The sequence below is a fragment of the Alexandromys fortis genome, unplaced genomic scaffold (assembly GCF_014885135.2).
Source record: "Alexandromys fortis isolate MF-2015 unplaced genomic scaffold, M_Fortis_MF-2015_v1.1 scaffold_31, whole genome shotgun sequence".
Lineage (NCBI taxonomy): Eukaryota > Metazoa > Chordata > Mammalia > Rodentia > Cricetidae > Alexandromys > Alexandromys fortis.
The window spans coordinates 420,671-442,228 of NW_026067974.1; the positions used below are offsets into that span (position 1 = coordinate 420,671).

The 21,558-nt window shown below is 48.3% G+C and overlaps 3 protein-coding genes across 3 annotated transcripts in view; all 3 read right to left on the reverse strand.

Annotated features, from left to right (window-relative positions):
• Epx (eosinophil peroxidase) overlaps positions 1 to 1,332 on the reverse strand; it is an 11,353-nt gene extending 10,021 nt beyond the window's left edge. The window contains exons 1-4 of the mRNA XM_050156932.1: positions 1,203 to 1,332; positions 868 to 1,043; positions 591 to 708; positions 352 to 481 (exon numbers count right to left, since the gene is read on the reverse strand). Of these exons, the coding sequence (XP_050012889.1) occupies positions 352 to 481; positions 591 to 708; positions 868 to 1,006 (387 nt within the window). The 5' untranslated portion in view covers positions 1,007 to 1,043; positions 1,203 to 1,332. The remainder of the gene's footprint in view (positions 1 to 351; positions 482 to 590; positions 709 to 867; positions 1,044 to 1,202) is intronic.
• A 10,257-nt stretch (positions 1,333 to 11,589) lies between these two features.
• On the reverse strand, positions 11,590 to 12,525 carry LOC126510426 (olfactory receptor 4D2-like). Its single transcript, XM_050156984.1, has one exon. It carries the CDS (start codon positions 12,523 to 12,525, stop codon positions 11,590 to 11,592), a length of 936 nt encoding a protein of 311 aa, XP_050012941.1.
• Positions 12,526 to 15,563: 3,038 nt separating this feature from the next.
• LOC126510422 (olfactory receptor 4D2-like) lies at positions 15,564 to 16,499 on the reverse strand. The gene has a single exon (XM_050156976.1). The coding sequence runs from the start codon at positions 16,497 to 16,499 to the stop codon at positions 15,564 to 15,566; it is 936 nt and encodes a 311-aa protein (XP_050012933.1).
• Positions 16,500 to 21,558: the final 5,059 nt, after the last annotated feature.

The window sequence follows — 21,558 nt, forward strand, 5'->3', positions numbered from 1 at the left end:
GAGAGAGAGAGAGAGAGAGAGAGAGAGAGAGAGAGAGAGAGAGAGAGAGAGAGAGAGAGAGAGTCTTTGACACCCATCTCTCATGCAAACAACAAAACCACTCCATTCCATAATAGGTAGCACAGGTGCCACAGATCAAGGTCTATGCCATTGTTTATGCCAAGGACTTCACTTCCGTTCCCACGAGCTGAGATTTTTCTACTTGCAGGTGGAGAAACTGAGACTCAGGAAGTAAGTCGCTCAGCAGGTCAGTGGGACAGCCTAGATTTGTGCCTGATGACTCAGGACTGCGTTTTACCCTCCGCCTTTCAAAGACATCAAGCATTTTCCAGGCCCTACGCTCCAACTCACAAGAGGAAGGAGGAAGCCATTGCGCCTCTTGCCGCGGGTCCAGCCAAAAGGGAGCGACCTGTTGTCTTCATACTCAGCGGGCAACCAGCGGGCCAGGGCCTGGTTGGAGGCTCCCAGCCAGGGTCTCTTCCTGTGGCAGCGAATGGGTGGGAGTTGGGGCGGGGGGCAGGGCTTGAGAGAGTGGCTAGCAAAGGCAGGACCCCGAGGGTGGCGAGCAGAGGCAGGACCCCGACACGCACTTGTTGTTGCATCTCCCTGTGATGGTGCGGTACTTGTTGCTGCACTTCTCCACCTGGTCCTGGAGCGCGCAGCCGCTGGCCTGGGACAGCAGGTGCAACTGCGGTTCTGTGAGCACATCTGCGGAGGATGGGGCAGGGCTCTGAGTCCAGAGCCCTAGTTCTTCCCTGGAGTGCTCAGTCCCATCCCTTTGTCATCTCTAACATCCCCTAGGCTTTACACCCGCCTCTCACATCTGACTTGGGCAGGCCTTGGGGGATTCAAGGGGAAACGCCTTACCAGTAACATTGAAGGGTCTGGATCCCGGGGGCTGCAGCTTCTCTTCTAGCAGTCCTAAGGCCACGTGCATGTAATCAGCAGCCTGAACAACTCTTCTGGTGGCTGCTACTGGCTGCTTGAAGTAGGCCAGGAGGTCCATGGGGCTGGCAGAGCCACTGCGAAGGCGCTGCTTGATACTGTCACAGAGAGATAGAGAAAGAGGAGGCTGGAGAGGAGTGGGGGTACAGGCTACCAACAGAGCTTCAGCCCAGCAGAGCCAGGTTGGATAAGATGATTTTGCCAAGAGCCCATCTGCCCTCACTGACCCTCCCAGACTGGTAAAGTCCCAGGCCCACCTCTTCTGTGTCCAGTTATAGGCAGCATCCACCAGCAACTTGGCCTCTGCTATGCAGTCGCGAAGGACTGAATTCTCCACTTGACTGGGGGAAGCTGTTCAAAAGCGTGGGGACTCAGTGTTCAAGGGAGCTGCGGACTCCCCAGCTTTAAGTGCTTTTCCCTCCACAACAAGCTTCTGCCTTGGTATCCAAGGGCCTCTTACCTGGGGCAGTGCCCTCAGAGGGTTGGGTGAGGATGAATGTGGCTAGGGCCCCTACCAGGGCCAGTAGCAACTGCATCATGCAACCTGAATCCCTGCTGCAGCTGAGCAGGCAAGCAATGCCACAGACGCCACAAGGGAGTCTCCCAACTCCCGTTCCTTTCTCCCCCCCAGAGGACTGGAGATGGTTTCTTTCCTCTTACTCTTCTCTGGAAGGAGCTAAGGACTTTATATCCCATCCTGGTGGTGTAGAGGGGGCAGGTCTTTGCCCCCAGAAGCCCAGCCCCCAAGGCGGAGCTCTAGAACCTTGCTCTGGTGTTCAAGGGGGCGGTGTGATTGACACCTTGCTTCACTCCTCCTCAGGATGGGGACATCGCCCCTCTTAGTTCCCCTCACCTCCTTTGTTCCATACCCATCTCAACCCTTGGGTCCACGGATGCATTTCTAGCACAATCCAAAGCAGTGCTGGGGTTGGAGATGGCACCCAGTGAACAATGGATGACCACGGTACTGACAGGGCTTGGCCCCATCGTTAACTGTGGCCTGGGGAAGTGGCTCCTCATTCCCAGACCTCATTCACATCCCTAAAATAGACAGATGTTTGGAAAGGGCCGAAACGGGATCTGGACTTACTGTCGTCTCCCCCATTCTCAGCACCAGGCTTCATTCATGTATTCGTTACATGTCTGTAGACCGAATGAGCGGTCAGTGATTCAGCTCCCTCTCCCATCCCTTACCTCTCTAGGGCTCTCAGCCCTCCCCACGGTGCCAGAGAAATGTCTCAGGGCACACCTGGAGTCACGGCGCGGTGTCACGGGTAAAACTCATGCCGCACAGAGCTCAAGGCCCACTGTGGGTCTGGGAGAGCCCTGGTCTTTCCTCAATGCACAGCCATGGTGGGTTTACCATGTGCTACTATGGGCTTGACAAAAAGAGCCGGCTGCACTAGGCCACACTGGCCTGGGTCTCAGTCTGGCTTTTCACTGGCAGGGAGATCTTGGGTGGACTCCCATTCCCTCATCCTCAGTGGAGAATTCAACTCAGTTCTTTGGCCCCTGTTCCTTCATTCCTCCATGCTTTTCCTCCTGGCAGGCCCTTCGCTCGAGGAGCCTGGTGACTCCATCCCCACGCGCCTGGAAAGCTAGGGTTCATCTCTGAACTGGGCTCCAAAGCCACTGCCCCTGCACCCATATCCTGGCCCCTTCAGGAGACCACATCCACTCCTTCGTCAGTGCAGACCCTGTACCTTCTAGACCTCAGGAGATTCTTCCCAGCCTCCTCAGCTCCTGCCCCACCTCAACCTGCACAATGCCTTCCCTACCCCTCCTCCCACAGCAGTGCCCCCCTCCACAACCAACCCCCCTCAACAGTTGCTCCTGAAACAGGCACTTCACTTTGGCAACTCCTTTCACAAGCTCAAGTTGACAGGGCCTCCCCTATCTTAACCTTCATCTTCAACAGAGGCCCCAGCCTGTGTGCCAAGGTATAAAAAGTTACAGGGAGGGACAGAAGTCCACCAGGTCCCCTGATGACACCCTGGTAGACCTCAGTTTCCAAATGTGTGAGCCAGAACCGTGATCCCAAGAGACTTTGAACTAGGACATGCACAGCCAAACTTCCCTCCCCTCGAAATGCGCCAGTGGAACTGAGTGCGCCCAGGTCACCACAGTGGTCTGCTCTCCCCCCACGGGGGCCACTGGTTCTTCAGCAGCAGGCAGTTAGGTGAGAGTGGCCATAGCCATGGATTGCAGTGGCCTTGGGGATAAGCTAGAGACAGAACCCTGAGCTCTAGACCCAGCCCTACCTGCTACATTGGTGATATTTGAATAGCTTAAGCATTTGGGCTTACTGACTGCTCAGTATAATGATGAGGTCATAGATGGGCAGGGACCCTGCAACTTGTTCACGGAAGATGAGTTCTGAAGGCATCGCTAGGGCTGGTCCTTGGGTCTAGATCGGTAAAAGTTCATGCAGGAGACTGAAGGAGGAGCATGGCCTGTGGTGTGGATTCCCTAAACCCTGAAGCTAAGTCCTTCTTTCATCTTTCATTCAGATGCCCTCCTATGGGTCCCTGTCCGTAGGCCCCAACCATGCTGTCTGGTTATAATCCCCACCCTTTGACCACTTTCAGAGACCCCACTTTTGCCTAGCTCCCTCCAGGAGGCCATCTAATCATAAAGGACCGAAAGAGGGGAGGGACCAGAAAAAGAGTGTAGGCAAGGGTCAAGGGTCCCCATGCCTTTCCCCGTGGGCCTTTTCTCATGGGGCTTTTTCCCATGAGACATCATTGGGGTTCTTTTATTTTCCTTATAGCTAAGTTTTGTCCAGTGGTCATCAAGTCTATTAGAAACTAGAACCTTCTTCAGTATCCTCCTCTATACATTAAAATAATTTGAGTGATACGCATTAAATGAAACAAATAATAATGGCTAGAAATGTATGAAAGTTTTCTTTTATGATCTTTGTGTATATAATCATGCCAGTAAAATATATATGTGTATACCCACCCACATACATACACAAACACATAAATACACACATGCATATATACACACCTGTATGCATAAACACATATGCTCACATATATACATACATACACAAATACACATGTATATACACATACATGCACACATAAATAAATATGTACATGTATACACACACACATACACACTAGCTGGATGTATGGTGGCACATGCCTGTAATCTCAGCACTTAGAAGGTGGAGGCAGGAGTAGCTGGAGTTCATCAGCCTCGGCATCACAGGGAGTTTGAGGTTAGCCTAAAATACAAACAAATACATGCATACACTCATACAAACATGCTAACTGTAAAATACAATGGATTAATGCATTTTAATTAGGTTAATGTGTCTTAAATTAAGAGGAAATATAAACATACAGCTAGTTTTGTAGTTGGTTTTAGTGTTTGGGACAGAATCTCATGAAGCTTGGGCTGGCCTGAAACTCATCCTCCTGCCTCCACCTCTCAAATTGCAGGTTTGATCGTGAGTGGCCTAACCCATGTGCTCAACCTGTGCAAGTTCGCAGAACCTCCTACTTTCTGTTCAGGGGTGACCAGCTTGCCCTGCTTCTTCATGAGTGACAACACACCGTTACAACTACACGTATTTTGGGTCCCTGGTCTTTGAGCACCCGGGGAGGGGAAGGGGCAGTTCACAGGTTGTCCTACAGGTGCATAGTCCTAGGGGAAAAGTCGCTCTGAGGAGTCCGTGTACCTCGTCTCTGGAGCAGCAGGAACCCCAGATGTTCCCACACCTCCTCAGACCAGCAGCGTCTCTCCAGCCTCCACCATCATTCCTCCCCACCACCCACCACATCTGCCCTTAGCTGGTATGCCCTCCCCCACACCTCTGGGTCCTATGTGCTAACTTTTGACACAATTACTCATTTTACTCCAATGTCCTCCAGGAAACCTTCCAATGGCCATTTCCTGCTTGCCCTCAAATACACCTCAGATGCCCCTCTTTGATCTATGGGGCGCCACACAATGACGTTTCTCATGGCACATGTTAAACTTTGTCCATCTTCTAGATGGGTGGGAGAGGAGACCCCACAAACGATCTTTCTGGTGAATATTCAGCACCCAGCATAGGGCTGGGCCCGATCTCAGAAGGGAGCAGCATCCTCGCTTAACCCCCTAAATCCACCCTGAGAAGAAACACAATCCCCTCCCTGATCTAGCTGGAACTTCTCAAATTCTCTTTGTTCTCAGGGTCCAGTTAGGGCACAGATCCGGGGTAGAGGGCAGGATCTGAGTCGTGAAGGAAAGAGAAGGTGGACAGCCCACTAAGTGTGTGGCTACACGCTGAGGGTACCAGTAGGGATACCCTGCAGGGTTGAGTGTTTGGGAAGCTTGACTCTCTCTGAGGCTGCTGTGAGCTCTTCCCTCAGCAAGTGGAGCCTGGAACCTGCTTCTGAGCCTGGGTAGGTTTCCTCCTAGGCCTGCCAGGGACACAGGCTGGGGAGTCTCAAGGGCAAGCTCTTCTTTGAAAGGAAAATGGCCAAAATAAAAAGTTGAGGCTGCCCCACTCAGGACCCATCAGGAGGACCACACTTAGGGCAGGAATGATACTCAAGGCTGTGTTCCATGCCCAGCACTGAGGGAAAAGATGAAGAAGAGGAGGGAGAGTTGGGGGAGAGGGGTTAGAGAAGGAGGAGGCCGAGGGAAAGGGCACTACATTTGGGTCACAGGAGATTACAAGGCTTCTTGGAGTGCTCAGAAAGTGGGGCTCTGACCAGCCAGCCACTCAGCTACTTGCCTGTACTCCCTGCTACCACACCCCCATTCTCAGGCTGTGAGAATATGAGACCACAAAGGAGCTGGTTCCAGTAGCTGATGTCAGCATCTGATCTCTCCTGTTGTCTCCTTCTAACCCCCAGCAGCTCCTACACAAAGAGGCCCACGGGGGAGGGGTGTCACACAATCTGACTCCTGCCCCGCTTGCAGGGTTAACCTGCTATTCTTCTGGCTTTCAGCTTCCTGGCAGATGCTACTCTCTTCCAAACAGGAGTCAGAAACTGTGAGGGCTCTTGGCTTCAGCTTGGCTGTCTCTCACTGAGTGCCCAGGTCCCTTCTATCCATAGGGAATCCTTGTCCTCTGCACCCCCAGCCGTGACTCAGCAAGCTTAGGCCATCCAGTCCTTAATCTCACAACTCCTTTCCTAGCTTCCCGATGCACTAATGAGTTGATTCTGCTCCTCCTGTTCCCTATAGGTCTGTGAGAGCCATACAGAAAAAACTGTTGTTCACAGCCGCCTCATTCGAAAGCATGCCTGGAAGGCCTGAAGAGGATTTATGGAACTCATGTGATTGCTGTGACCGTGCCTGCCATGGCTGCTGGGTCAGGAGATGGATTTGTGCCTGTACATTTCAGGTACCTTTGGTAAGGGCCATTATTCTCCCTGAACCAGACTAGTTGTGGGTCAATGGATGCCGTAGCAGAGCAAGCCTTGCCAACCAGCATCCAGGCCCTACCCCATAAGGACAGCTTCCTTCTCAGGTCCCTTATGCCATCCTCCCTGGGCAGTCTGAAACCTCAGGCTTCTGCAACCACTTTCACAAGAACCGCCTACCCGCCATGGTGGAACTGCTGGCCACAGCTCTGATTAGATCTCTTTATCGCCTCTGCTTCAACTGTCCTGGTAAGACAAGGGACACAGCAAGGTTCTGAACTTGGCAGACTCACCCTTGACCCCAGGGAATCTTTGGAAAGGGGATTGATTACCCTAGTGTCTCAAAACACTAAGATGTGTATGAAAAAGGGGCTTGCTTAAACCGTAGTAGCTCTGCTCTGTACTAGAGGCGAGGAGTGTGTGTGTGTGTGTGTGTGTGTGTGTGTGTGTGTGTGTGTGTTCCATGTACTCTTGAAAGAGGTGGCTCTGAGGTCTCTGCTTTTACTTAGCAAGTTCTGAAAATGCAACTTAGAGCACTGGAGGGTTGGCTTGGAAGTCCAACACTATGACCCCCTCTCCACTATATCCCTGCACCGCCTGTGTGGCTCTGAGCAGGAACTTGACATCTCGGAACTGCTAGTCCAGTCAGAAAGAGGCAGAAAGTCTCAGAACTAACTCTGCAGCTGGCCTGGAGCTGGCCCTGCACTGTCTCCTGTGGGCTGACTGCTCAGCTGGTGGGGATAAAAGAGCCTGGAACAGGGGTTAGTGGGAACCTGGGAGGGAAACCTGCATCCTTCTTTAACTCTCCTGTGTAAACAGAGACTCCTCATTTGTTTCCCAGACACCTGGACCCAAATAATCACACAGAAACTATAGTAATTACAACACTGTTCGGTCAATAGCTTAGGAGTATTCCTAACTAGCTCTTACACCTAAATTCATCCATTTCTATCAATCTGTATATCACCACGAGGCTGTGGCCTACCAGTAAGATTATGGCATCCTTCTCCTTCGGCAGCTACATGGCAAGTCTCTGACTTTGCCTTCTTTCTCCCTAACTTAGTTTCCCTGCCTAGTTCTATTCTGACCTGCCATAGACCAAAGCAGCTTCTTTATTAACCAATGGTAATAAAAAATACTCACAGCATACAGAGGTGAATCCCACATCACCCTGGGCTCACATGCATTTAATAGAGAACCAGCATAGGGCAAGAAAACTCGGTTGATAAAATGCTTGCTGCTCAAACATGAGGATCCAAGTTTGATCCCTAGGATACGCTTAAGAAACAAGGTATCGAGGGCTGGACAAGTGGCTTCTCAGTTAAGGGCAACTGTACCCACACCAACAATGAGCGGCTCACGGCCACTTGTAATTACAATCCCAAGGAACCTGATGCCCTCTTCTGACTACTGTGAGTCCCAAGCACACCAGTGGCGCACACATATGTGCAGGCACTCACTTGTTTTGGAAACAGGGTCTCTCTACAAATCCCTGGCTATCCCAGAACTCACTCTGTAGGCCAAACTGGCTTTAAACTCACAGAGATCCACCTACCTCTGCCTCCCAAGTGCTGCTGTTAAAGGTGTGCCCCATCATGCCTTACTACAAATGCATTGTTTTGTTTTGTTTTTTTTAAGCCAGAAGAGGCAAAGCCTGGACTATCCCTAGGGTATGATAGCCTAGCCTGATCAGCAAGCCCCAGGGCCCAGTGAGAGAGTTTGTCTCAAAAAACAAGGCAGGGAAGCCCCTAGCATCCACACCAGACAATTCACAACCATCTCCAAGTCCAGGAAGCTTAAGCCCTCTACTGGCCTCCATTGGTACTGTGCCCACATGCACAAACATACAGAGATTCATAATTCATAAAAAAAAATTACAGCAAGATTGACAGTGTCTAAGGCAAAATATCCAGGGTTGATCTCTGGCCTCCACACATATTGCACCCACATACACACATATGCACACACATACACACATATGCACCCACATACACACATATGCACACACATACACACATATGCACACACGTGCATGTAGGAGCACAGACACAGCCTCCATAGAAAATCATTGTACCCACATACACTTCCATAAGAAAATATTGTACCCACATACACTTCCATAAGAAAATATTGCACCCACATACACACATATGCACAGACATACACACATATGCACACACATGCATGCAGGTGCACAGACATTTCCTTCATAAGAAAAGACCCACAGTGATGCATTTTTGCATCTTAGCATCTCCAAATACCTAAAATCATGACTGCCTGGGGCTTTAGGAATTCAGACACTTGCCTGGGGCCCCTGAAAGAGTCAGAATGGATGGACTGGATGGTGCCAATTAAGCCATGCTAGTCTTATTGCTTTTGTGGTAAACAATATTGGAGATACCAACCCACTTCCATCATCACTCTCTTGGAACAACCCTTGCTGAAGGGGGACAATATGATGATACTTATATTACAAGTACCTAAATATTCCCCAGCAAGTGGGGCACATGCCCAACCTCATTGTGCTGGATACTTCTATTTCAACATGACACAAGCTATAGTCATCAGAGAGCATGAAACCTTAATGGAGAAAATGTCTTCATATAATTGGCCTGCAGGCAAGCCTGTGAGGCATTTTTTTAAATTAGTAAATTGATGGGGGAAAGCCCAACCCGTTGTGAGTGGTGCCACTCCTAGGTGGGTGGTCCTAGGTTCCATAAGAAAGCAAGCTGAACAAGTCATGAAGAGAAAGCCAGTAGGCAGCCTTCCTCCACGACCTCTGCATCAGCACCTGCCTCCAGGTTCCTGTCCTGCTTAAGTTGCTGTCCTGACATTCTTCCTTCAGTAATGGACTACAATGTGGAAGTGGAAGCCAAATAAACCCTTTCCTCCCCAAGTTGCTTTTGATCATGGGGCTCCATCAAAGCAATGTTGACCCGAACTAAAACACTCACCCAATCAAATGATCCTGATATCATTAGAAGCCTGATAGACTGAATTAGGCAGTCACAGAAAGTAAAAACCAAATGTCACAATTTGGAACAATGACTCCCATTTTTGTCACATGCAAGATGGTTACACAAGTACAGAAGGGTGAAGGAACAAAGGAAGGGAGCGATGTGGGATCATCTCTATGGTTCCTTAGTCCCACCATAGACTATATTTTACACCTAGGAGAACTTTCAATCCTTTTTGTTTCTTTTGTGGCATGTGTGTGTATTCATGTTCATGTGTGTGCATAAATACATGGGTATATATGCTAATGCAAATGTATACAGAGGCCAGAGTTCAATGTGTCTTCCTCAATTACTCTCCACTTATTTTATTTTAATTTTTTAGGACAATTCTCTCATCACATTGAAGCTTACCACTTTGGTTAGCCTGGCAGGCCAGCAAGGCTCAGAGGTCCCCTGTCTCTGCCTCTCCTTCACTGGTCCCACAGATGCATGACACCACACCTGGCTGTTTCCCTGTGTTCTGAGGGTTGAACTTGGATCTTCAGTAGACTGAGCCTTCTTCCTAGCCCACAGATCCTTAAACAAAAACAAAAACCACAAAACTTTCAGTTTGGACTTGTCTGGGATGCAGCCTCCTTTGCAATGTAAACCATAGCCTGTTTCTTCTCTTTAGCCTGACACCCTTCCACACTGATGTGGAGGAAAGAGAGAATAGATGTATGATAAAGGGAAGCAGAGCACACAGTGAGCTGGAAAAGAAATAGCTCTAGATCACTGTAAAGATGGCTTTGAGGACCATCAAAAGGAAGTGGGAGGAAGAAGGAAGAAGAGCTAGAAAGAGATCAATGAAGCAAGAATCAACAAAAGAGCACACAGTATATCCTATGGGTCAAAACAGCACACAGTGAATCCTATGGATCAAAATAGTACACAGTGTTATCCTACAGATCAAAATAGCACATAGTGCATTCTATGGGTCAAATCGTGTATCCTATGGGTCAAAATAGCACATGGTGTATCCTATAGAGCAAATAGAATACAGTGTATCCTATGGATCAAAATAATGCATCAAGCCCCAAATGCAAATTTGTAAAAGAGAATGACAGAAAAATAATTATCGAACAAATTAATGGGTATTCTGTTCACAATTTGCAAGAAACTGTTGCCTCTGGAAACAGGCATGGATGCGAGACAAGAGCAATTAGCCAGACTCTCGCCAGACATGATCCTGCTTCTTACGGGTTTCACCACCCAGGCATGGTGCACAGCCACCATCACTGTGTCCCCATCCTCTTTGTGTCTCCTTTATATCACAGAGGAACTCCTGGCCACTTCAGCTCATGATTCAACTGACAGAAGAAAAATGCCAATGGTGATAATAGCAGCAACACTTCCTGGTTCTATGTCTTCACGGTGTCCTCTTGTACACTCTAGATCTTGACAGTTCTGTGACATTATTGAGAGTGTTGTTTGGTGAGAGAGCTGAGGTAGGACATGTTGGGGACCATCCACATTCACGGGCACTAGTTTGATGTGAAAGATCAGAGCTCCTAAAAGGACTAGGAGTGCAAATCGTGTATCCCCAGCCCCCATGCTCTGGTCTCGGAGCAAAAGGACTGTTTAGAAGATGGGTGATACACAGACATGCTCTTCTAGAGGAGATGCCATCAACACAGAAGAGAGGTGTCCATCAACCAGAGTAAGGACAAAGAGTTATGGCTGATCTGGGACAAGCAAACATTTTTTTGTCACTGTGGGAGTGTTAGAATTCTTGGTCACAAACTTTAACCACAAAGACAGAACTTCCATTTTTCATCAAAAACTAAGTTGGGTTCTTGGGACTGAAGCAATTTAAAGGATAAGAGGTTTTGATAGGCTCACAATTTCAGAACACAGAGTCCAATCTTGGGGGGACAGTGCGGTGGGTGAGGAAGCTTGTTCCATGTTCGCAGGACGGTGAGGTGTCAGGAACCCAAAGTAGCTGATAGCACTGTATTGGTGCAGCAGAATCAGAGAGCTCTGGAAGTGGGGCTATTATATAGTCTTCGTGGTCTACACCAAAAACACATGTCACACAGCTAGGTCCATATTCAAAGGCTCGATAACCTCTCAAAACAGTTACCTCCATTACCAGCTTAGGTCCAAGTATCCACACAGCTGAGCTGGTCCGAAACAGTTCAGACTCAAACCATAGCATTTACTAAATTTCAGAGCAGATCCTTTACAAAGAGAGACCACACAAACATAAGTAAGCTATGAACAGAGAGGATGTACTCTTCCAAGAAGGACAGGCCACAAAGCAAGGACCTTACCAATAGTCACTCTTTTATACAAACCAGCAGGTGCATCCCTAATCTCTTCAATGCTGCCTGCATCTCCTGGTTCCTGAGGGTGTAGATCATGGGGTTGAGCATAGGAGTCATGACCGTGTGACTGATAGACACAGCCTTGTCCATGGGGAAGGGGGTGAAGGGCCGGGCATACAGGTAAATGCTTGGAATGAAGATCATAGACACAACAATGATGTGGGTGGTGCAGGTGGAAGCCACTTTCCTCCTAGCCTCTCCTGAGTGGGACCTCAGCATCACCAGGATGACCAAGTAGGAGATCAGAAGCAGAAGGAACCAGATGACATCCAGCATCCCACTGTTGAAGATCATGAGCAGCTCCAGGAGGGAGGTGTCTGTGCAGGCGAGTCTCAGCACTTGGGGAACATCACAATAGAAGTTATCCAGCACATTGGGGCCACAGAAGGGCAGTGGGAGCATCAGAGACAGCTGGACAATGGAATGGACAAAGCCCACAATCCATGCAGTAACCACCAGTACCATACAGTGCTGGGTGTTCATGATGGTGACATAGTGCAGGGGCCGGGAGATAGCCACAAGGCGATCATAGGCCATCACTGAGAGGAAGAAGACCATGGCCCCGCCCAGGAAGTGGAAGAAAAAGAGCTGGGTCATGCAGCCTTGGTAGGAGATGGTCTTCTTTTCAGAGAGGAAGTCCACCAGCATCTTTGGGCAGGTGACTGAGGAGAAGCAGAGATCTAAGACAGCGAGATTGCGGAGCAGGAAGTACATAGGTGTGTGGAGCCTGGCATCCAAGGTCACCGTGACTATAATGAGGAGGTTTCCCACCACAGTCGTGCTGTAGACGAACAAGAACACCAGAAACAGGAAGAACTGAAGCTCACAGCTCTCTGATAACCCCAGGAAGATGAACTCTGACACCCATGTGAGGTTCCCTGGGTCCATGGTGTCCTGTGTGTAAGCTTAAAGGGAACGGCTGACAGATACGAATACATGAAGTGACTCCTTGCCCTTTCAGTATGCAAGGACTCGGATTGAGTTGTTCAAGTCCATAAGATGCAAATCTTCATGTGAAGAGTATGATACCACCTACCTTGTCTCTGAGAAATTGACAAGTAGGTGCTAGAATATACATTCATGAGTTATCTTAAAGCCGTCCAGAAGAATATGCAATTTTCTCTCCCAAGATCACTATAGTAATGGAAAGACCCTTAGAGTGAGACCCTCTAGGATAAATTTAAGATATTCTTTTCCCCCAGAGTTAAGCAGAAGTAACTAACTTACTTCCTTGGGAACTCAGCTCTGAGTGTGCAGCTGGGAATAAGAAAGGCTTTCTGTCCTGAGTTTTCTCTTAGTTTGAATAGGACGACACATTTGAAATCCCTCCGAGTGGTGCCTGAGATAAGCCATAACCCTTACCCTCTGGGCATCTCAGCGTGATTCTCACTCCCACCCTAGTCTTTAGATTTTTGTGCTTGTGATTAGCAGGCTTTTCTGTGTCTATGTTTTTACTGTACAAGTCACAAGATCCTGATATAGTAGATTTGGATCTCAAAATTCATTTGTTCCCAGCGGAGGGCTTCCTGATCATATGCAGTATTTATTCAGGAGCTGATGCTGCTTACAGGGTGGGTGAATAATTATAGAACACTTGGGTCACTGTGGAGGAACTCCTGGACACAACTGAATATTTGATATGGAGTTGCTTCTCCTCCCCAACACAGGAGCCTTCTGCTTGGTGATGCTCCACTGGGCAGGTGTGTAGGCGATAGTGAAATGGAGATCGAGAGGTCCAAGTAGTTATGCAGTGTTGGAAGGGAGACTTGAAGCTCCTCTGAAAGGATATCAGTTTTATAACATGCTATAAAATCTGAGAAAAAGGGAGGAGTTGGATGCAAAGAAATGGGAATGGATGAAGTAAGATTACAAAGAAGGGAGACAAGTTAGAGGTCAGGAAAAAGATTGGAAAGTGGCAGAAAGAGTGGGCGAGGTAGACACAGTTAGACGAGCTGGTGCATAGATGTCAGAGATGGAGACAGAGACAGAGAGACCAACCAGGCGAGGGCTCCTAGCGCAGCTGCTCCGTCTCAGTCTTTTCTAATCTCTCCTCTCTGGCCGACTGCCATCTATTAGCTCTGGAGACCATTCACTTCTCATTTCCCGACCCCGTTTCACACAGACGCCTTCTGGGTGGCGAGACCTTCCTGGATAGGATGTGACCGTGGTTTCTCATTCCAGTCTTCGGTGACTGTCTAGTGCCCACAGCTTAAACCTCCAGCTCGTAGAGGCTGTGCACGATGCTCTGTGCAGAGAACTGGGCCAGAACAGCATGTTTACACACACACACACACACACACACACACACACACACACACACACACACACGTGATGCCCTTTCAGTATTTCTTACAAGACTATAGATGCCACCCTCATTCACCTTTGTGATCATGTCGCTAAGGACCCCTTTGCTGTCTGAAGAATGTACAGTTTCTGCAGGTGCTGTCTTCTGGTTATTTCCATATCATTAATAGTAATTCCTGTTTTTAAAAAAAATACCTCTGTGAGAGAATAAATTCTTCATCTTTAGATTTCCCAAAGCAGTTTACAAACAACTCCATCAAGGCACTGAGAATTTTTCCTGCTGCCTCTATTAAGGACATTTTAAATCCTGTAACATTGTAAACCTAGCAGCAACCCGAGCAACTCTGACTCAGAAGTTGTGTCAGCCGTTAGCTAACTTAGTGAATTAGCAATCAACAATGTGAGCTTGCTATGTGCGACTCTGCAGAGAATTTGGATCTGATCTCCCCGAAAAAATATGTTTGGTTTTCAGCCTCCTCCCACTGACTCTTAGGGCCAGTTCTATGCTCTCAGTTCTCAGTTCTCACCTGGGTATCTGATATCCACCTCACATCATCCACACCAGCTGGACCGGCAGACTCTGCTCCCGGCAGTCTCTCCCGGCACTTAGATTGGTTCTCAGGTCTGTCACTCATTTAGTCCCACGTACTGGCAGGCATTCGCAAGGTTCTTCCAACAGCTGACCGGTGTGCCGGAGAGCAAACCCCTTTCTCTCACCTTGACTTCAACCCAGCATGGCAGTCCATGGCTTTCCATCTTTTTGGAAGTTCTTTGCTGAGGCTTCAGCTTTCCAGTCCTTGGCCATCCCTCAAGTGAGCTACATGTGTGGGACCCTAGAGGAACAGGGAATATCCCAGGGGAAACCTATTGGACAGGGCTCAGGAGGCAGGGCTCGACTCATTCCTACCGAGGCCTGAGCAGCAATATGGGACTTGTTAAAAAAAAAAAAAAGTTTCTGTAAGTCTCAAAGCAATGCTCTCTGAGAGCTCTTACTTGGGGACCCAAAGCAGAAGAAACACTGATAATATTAGAGATTCACATGAGGTAATATTTGCTGACCAAGTTCTGAAGGGCAAGAGGGTCTTCAAGAGAAGCAGACAGCCTGGGAATTGAGAAGAATATGTCTTAGTCGCTGTTAACCCTGAGAGAATTGCCTCCATGTTCTGAATTGTCTTATTTGAAATTGTTTAATTTTTACTTTTTAAATTTCATTACATATTTTTACCATTTACATTTGTGTTAGTGCACACACCCAGGCTTGCACATGTGGGCTCACATGCACACACACACACACACACATACACACACACAACACACACCATTGTGTGCATACAGAGATTGAGGAAAACTTTCAAGAGTCAGCCTTCTCCTTCCATTATATGGGTTGATCAGATTTTCCAGCAATTGCCTTCACCTGATAAGCCCTCTCACTGGCCCAACATCGCTTAATGTAACTTTATAGCCACTGTCAGTTTTACAAGAAGGAATGCAACAGAGTGTGAGGAGGTCATCAAGAAATATTGGGGCAATCTGATTTATTGTAGGTAAGGACTTTCCTTTACCTTTCTCTTGGGATAACACAAGTACAGAGATTTCTGATGTGAGGTCATCATGTTTGAATCTCACTCCCTGTTGCAAATTGCAAGGCGCTTCGCAAGTTTCTTCAGCGCTGCCTGCATCTCCTGGTTCCTGAGGGTATAGATCATAGGGTTGAGCATGGGAGTCATGACCGTGTGACTGACAGACACAGCCTTGTCCATGGGGAAGGGGGTGAAGGGCCGGGCATACAGGTAAATGCTTGGAATGAAGATCATAGACACAACAATGATGTGGGTGGTGCAGGTGGAAGCCACTTTCCTCCTCGCCTCTCCTGAGTGGGACCTCAGCATCACCAGGATGACCAAGTAGGAGATCAGAAGCAGAAGGAACCAGATGACATCCAACATCCCACTGTTGGAGATCATGAGCAGCTCCAGGAGGGAGGTGTCTGTGCAGGCGAGTCTCAGCACTTGGGGGACATCACAATAGAAGTTATCCAGCACATTGGGGCCACAGAAGGGCAGTGGGAGCATCAGAGACAGCTGGACAATGGAATGAGCAAAGCCTCCTATCCATGCAGCAACCACCAGTACCATACAGTGCTGGGTGTTCATGATGGTGACATAGTGCAGGGGCCGGGAGATAGCCACAAGGCGATCATAGGCCATCACTGAGAGGAAGAAGACCATGGCCCCGCCCAGGAAGTGGAAGAAGAAGACCTGGGTCATGCAGCCTCGGTAGGAGATGGTCTTCTTTTCAGAGAGGAAGTCCATCAGCATCTTGGGGGCAGTGACTGAGGAGAAGCAGAGGTCTATGACCGCCAGATTGCAGAGCAGGAAGTACATAGGTGTGTGGAGCCTGGCATCCGAGGTCACCGTGGCTATGATGAGGAGGTTTCCCATCACAGTCGTGCTGTAGACGAACAAGAACACCAGAAACAGGAAGAACTGAAGTTCATGAGTCTGTGAGAGTCCCAGGAAGATGAACTCTGACACCCATGTGAGGTTCCCTGGTTCCATGGTGTCTTGCGCGTACACTCAAAGGGAATGGCTGATAGATACAGATGCAGGCGCTCAGTCTGAGCTGTTATGTCCATGTGATGCATGCCCTCATGTGACAAACAGGATACCACCAGCTGGCTTGTCTCTGAAAAGTCTGTGAGTGTCGCTACACACATCCAGGAGATGGTGTTTCAGTTTTGCATTTGTTTGCTTGGTTCCCTGGGACAAGGTCTCACTGTGTATCTCAGACTGCCACGTAACTCGAGCTCCTCCGATCTCAGCCTCTCCGACACTAAGACGACAGTTGTGCGGTACCATGCCAAGCTCATGGAGTACCTTAAAGCCATGCGGTCGAGTCTATGACCTGCCTGTCCAAATCTGCATAGCAGTAGAGTCTATGACCTGCCTGTCCAAATCTGCATAGCAGTAGAGTCTATGACCTGCCTGTCCAAATCTGCATAGCAGCGGGAAGACACTTAGCAAGACGCTCTCAGGTGAGTTTCAGGTTTCATTTTCCTTGAGATGGGTGACTTGTTTTATTAGGATCCCACCTGACACACCAGTGAAGAGGGAACAACGACAACATAATATTTCCTTTTCTCATTTTCTGTGGAATAAACAGAAAGGCACACATGAAATCCCTGGAGCCATGCCTGGAAGCAGACCATATACAGCTCAGTGTCCTGGTCCCTTCATCCTCCCGACTCCCTTCCTCAATTCTTGTATCAGTCCTGATACATTTAACACATCAGTGCTAATGGAGCCTTCAGTTGCAGTGCTTCCTCCTCACCTCAGTGACAGGGTCCTGGAAACAAGGGATTGGCTTACAAATTTCTCTATCCCCAGCATCGCCCAGGACCTGATAATAGAAAGCACTTAATGTGGAGCTGTGGATGGGTGAACAAATAGTTACAGTGTGTGCAGTTTCCTGCTGTGATGGAACACAGCGACCAAAAGCAACTTGGGGAGGAAAGGGTTTATTTCATTCACAGTTCATCATCAAAAGCAGTGAGGGCAGAAACTCAAGCAGGGCAGGAACCTGGAGGCAGGAGCAGATGCTAGGGCCATGGAGAAGTGGTCCTTGCTGGGTGCTCCCCATGGCTTGCTCAGTCCATTTCCTTCTAGAGTCTAGGACCAACAGCCCAGGAATGGCACCACACACAAGGGGCTGGACCCATGTCCAGCAATCACTAATTAAGAAAATGTCCTGCAGCCAGATCTTATGAAGGCATTTTCTCACTCGAGGTTCCCTCTTTTTGGATGACACAAGCTTGTGTCAGGTTGACATAAAACTAGGCAGTACACGCGCCGAGAAATCACTGGACACAGTTGGAACCCAGGGATGTTGAGCTACTTCCCACTCCTCAGCACAGAGGCCTCTTCATTTGGTGAGGTTCCATGGGGCAAATATGCAGGCAAGAGTGAGAGGGGTGGAGAGGTTTATGAAATTAAGACATAGATGGTGACCCCTGCTGGAACGGGGCTCGGAGAGCTCTTCTGGAAGCACACTGAATTTAGCAGTCATAAAATTATAGGCTAGAGAGAAAGGAAGTTGCTGAGTAATAGAAATGGAGACAGATGAAGAGATGGAAGATGGTGAAAAGGAAATGAGGTAGTTGAGTAGGTGAAGAAAGAAACTGGAATTGTTAGGGCTGCAGAGCAAACAGGAGCTGGAAGGACAAGGGGAACAGATATAGTGACTGAGTGAGGGCAAGGGGTCTCCCCACCGTCTTGTCCTGTCTCTGTCTCCCCTATTCTTCCCCCTCTAGCCTGTTGCAATCTATGAGCTGCTGGATCCCATAATGTCTCTTCCCATTCTCCACATTCGTGTGCTCTCTGCTCCTGTCTCCGTTCACACAGCAGCCTGGGAGGCCGTTCTGAAAGGGGATGCGGCCATGCTCCTTCCTTATCATATACTGAATGGCCACCTCGTGCCCATAGCTTAAAGCTCTGACTCTGAGAAGCTGCACAAAATCCTGCACACAGAAACCATAGAGAATAAAGCTCTGCACACTGTGTGCAACTCCCCCAGCATTCCACGTGAGGCTGGAAAGGTCACCTCCATATCCCACACCTCTGTAATCAGAGTCCCTGTCACCCAAGAACCAACAGCTATCTGAGGAATTCACAGTTTCTACATATACCGTCCACTCAACTAAACATGAATCTTCGGTAAGAGCTCCTGCTTCCTTAAATAACTTTTGTTAGGAATCCAACCTAGAAACCCAGACGCACCTCTCTCTGGCTCCTTTCCTGCATCTCTCACAAGAACTAATTCTCCACCTTCCCAGGCTCCAACCATACTTCATAAGCATCTCTGGGACAGCGCTGAACACTTTTCCTGTGACCTCCTTAACCGATGGCAAATCCAGTGACAGCATCCATGACAGCAACTCTGATTTAGATGATGCTCCAACAACATCTTCCAGTTTCATGTAATGGTTTTAGGCGACCTTGCTTTGTAGACTGTGGAGACATGAGCTGTGGTTTTGCCCATCCTTTCTGGCTTTTGCTCTCAGCATCCTCCCTCCCAACAGCAGGGTCGACTCTAAGCTCAGCTGCTCCCTGTGTAAGCTGGAACACCTGTTTTTATCTTCACGGCCGCCATGCCTGCAGGACCTCAGTCTCCCCCACAGTTCACGCTCACTTCTAGGCAAGCCTGTGCTGCTACTCACTTATTCTTACCTTCTGATGAACGTTTGCAAGGCCCTTCTAACAGCTGCCAGTGTGCGGGAAAGCAAACCCTTTCCTCTCACCATACTACAGTCCAGCACGGGACTGTGTGGCTTACATCTTCTTGGAGGTCCTTTGCATGGCTTCAGCTTCGTATTCCTTGGCCATCCCTCATGTGGGATATGTGTATGGGGTCCTAGAGGAACAGGGACTGTCCTCAGGGTAACCGTATTGGACAGGGCTCAGGAGGCTGAGCTGGGTTCATTACTACTGGGGCCTGGGTAACAATGGGACTTGTTAAAAAGTTTCTGCATGTCTCAAAACATGTTTTTTTAAGAAGTCATCCTTGGTGGTTCAACATACCAAGATATTGAGAATTTTTGTGATTCCCTTGATGTAGAAGAGTTTGCCATCTAAGATCCAAAAGACAAAGTCCTCAGTGGAGGCTGGAGAGATGGCTCAGTGGTTAAGACGTGTACTGCTCTTAAAGAGGACCTGAGTTAAGTTCGTAGCACCAGTATCAGATGGCTCACAACTACCTGAAACTCCAGCTCTAGAGAATTTGACATCTGTTTCTGTAGGCACCTGTACTCATGCACACGTGCACAGGCACACACACGCACACAGATACACACACACACACACACACAGATACACACACACACACAGAATTTAGAAATGAAAACCTTTGCTATCTATGACAGCGCTCCCTCCAGACTCAGGGCAAAGAAAGCAGAATTATGCTCTTTAGTGAGAAGAAGGTGAGCCAGTATTTGAGGAAGCTCATTGAATAAAAGAAGCTGACCTGGTCAGCTAAGGAAAATACGTACGCCACAAGCCATCAATCTAAGACACTTTCCCTGCTCTCTGTTGCACCTTTCAAAAACAACATTCGAATCCTGTTTCGCAAATTTGTGTTACAGTTTTTAAGTTCCCCATCCTGTGCCTCTTTCCGAGGGGCATTGACATTCTACTGCATTACACCATGGTCTAGCAAAGGTCCTCTGTCTTAGTGCATTTGATCGGCTACCACCGTGTTCCATGGCCTGAGTGACTTGCAGGCAACGGCCATAAATGCAAGAAAATAATCAGACATCCCTATAGCTCCCTCCCAGGCTCAGAGAAGAGCAAGGAGGGCAGGAAAAAAAATGGAAGAGCTGGAAGAAGAGGTGGAGCATCATGTAGCTTCTTCCTCCCGACTCAATCAGGTCCACCAGGAGAGAAGACTCGGGACATGGACAAAATTCACCCACAAGGCTGTTCCCCGGCGTTATACCATGCAGGACACGGTTCTGCGGAAGAAAAGACTCTGGCAGAAGCTGCATAGGAACCTACATGGATTCACCTTCCATTCCATGAGTCGTCACCCATTCCTGGGTGAGCCTAGTTATGTCGTCACCCATGTCCTGTGGGAAATCCATCCTAATCAGGCCATTGGTTCTCCAAGCCAGACTCTGGGGCAATTGTTCCTTTGGTCTATCGGTGCTCTCTCTGTGCTGGAGAGACATGTGTGCTCATCTTGTTGAATGACATCCCTTATCTCCCAAGCCACCAGGATCTGATTACATTTCAACGTGTGAATGTAGGGAGAACACAAAAATTTACCCAGTAGCCGGGCGGTGGTGGCGCACGCCTTTAATCCCAGCACTCGGGAGGCAGAGGCAGGCGGATCTCTGTGAGTTCGAGACCAGCCTGGTCTACAAGAGCTAGTTCCAGGACAGGCTCCAAAACCATAGAGAAACCCTGTCTCGAAAAACAGAACAAAAAAAAATTTACCCAGTAACAGTTCCTACGAGAAGTTGGGGAGATTTATAGTAGAAAGATCTTTAACTTGTTTTTACAGCTTCAAGTACAATTTTCAAAGTAAAAAGTTCAATTAGAAACATTTTTGAGACTGGGCACACACCTTGAATCTCAGCACTTGAAAAAGCAGAAGTAGGAAGATCTCTGTGAGTTCAAAACCAACCTGATCTACATAGCAAGTTCCAGGAGAGCCAGGACATAGAAAGATCCTAGCTTAAAACACACACACATACACACACACCTACTGACTGTCTGTCTGTCTAACTATCTATCTATCTATCTATCTATCTATCTATCTATCTATCTATCTATCTCTTCCTTGAATTGTCACTGGTTTTCTGAAGTTCTTCTTCTTTCTCCAGTTTCTCATTTTGTTGTGTTTTAGTACTGTCTTTTATGGTGGAAGACTTCTTCATCTGCCTGATTATCTGTGCTTAGGCATCACAATTTGAACTCAAACCACTCACAAGTTCCCCGGATGCTGGGTGTGATCAGGGCTTGAGGGTGTGTCAGTCATTTTTCAAGAAGCCCCCTGAGTGACACATTGCACCTGTACACCTGGGCTTTTTTTTTTTTTTTTTTTTTTTTTTTTTTTTCTTCT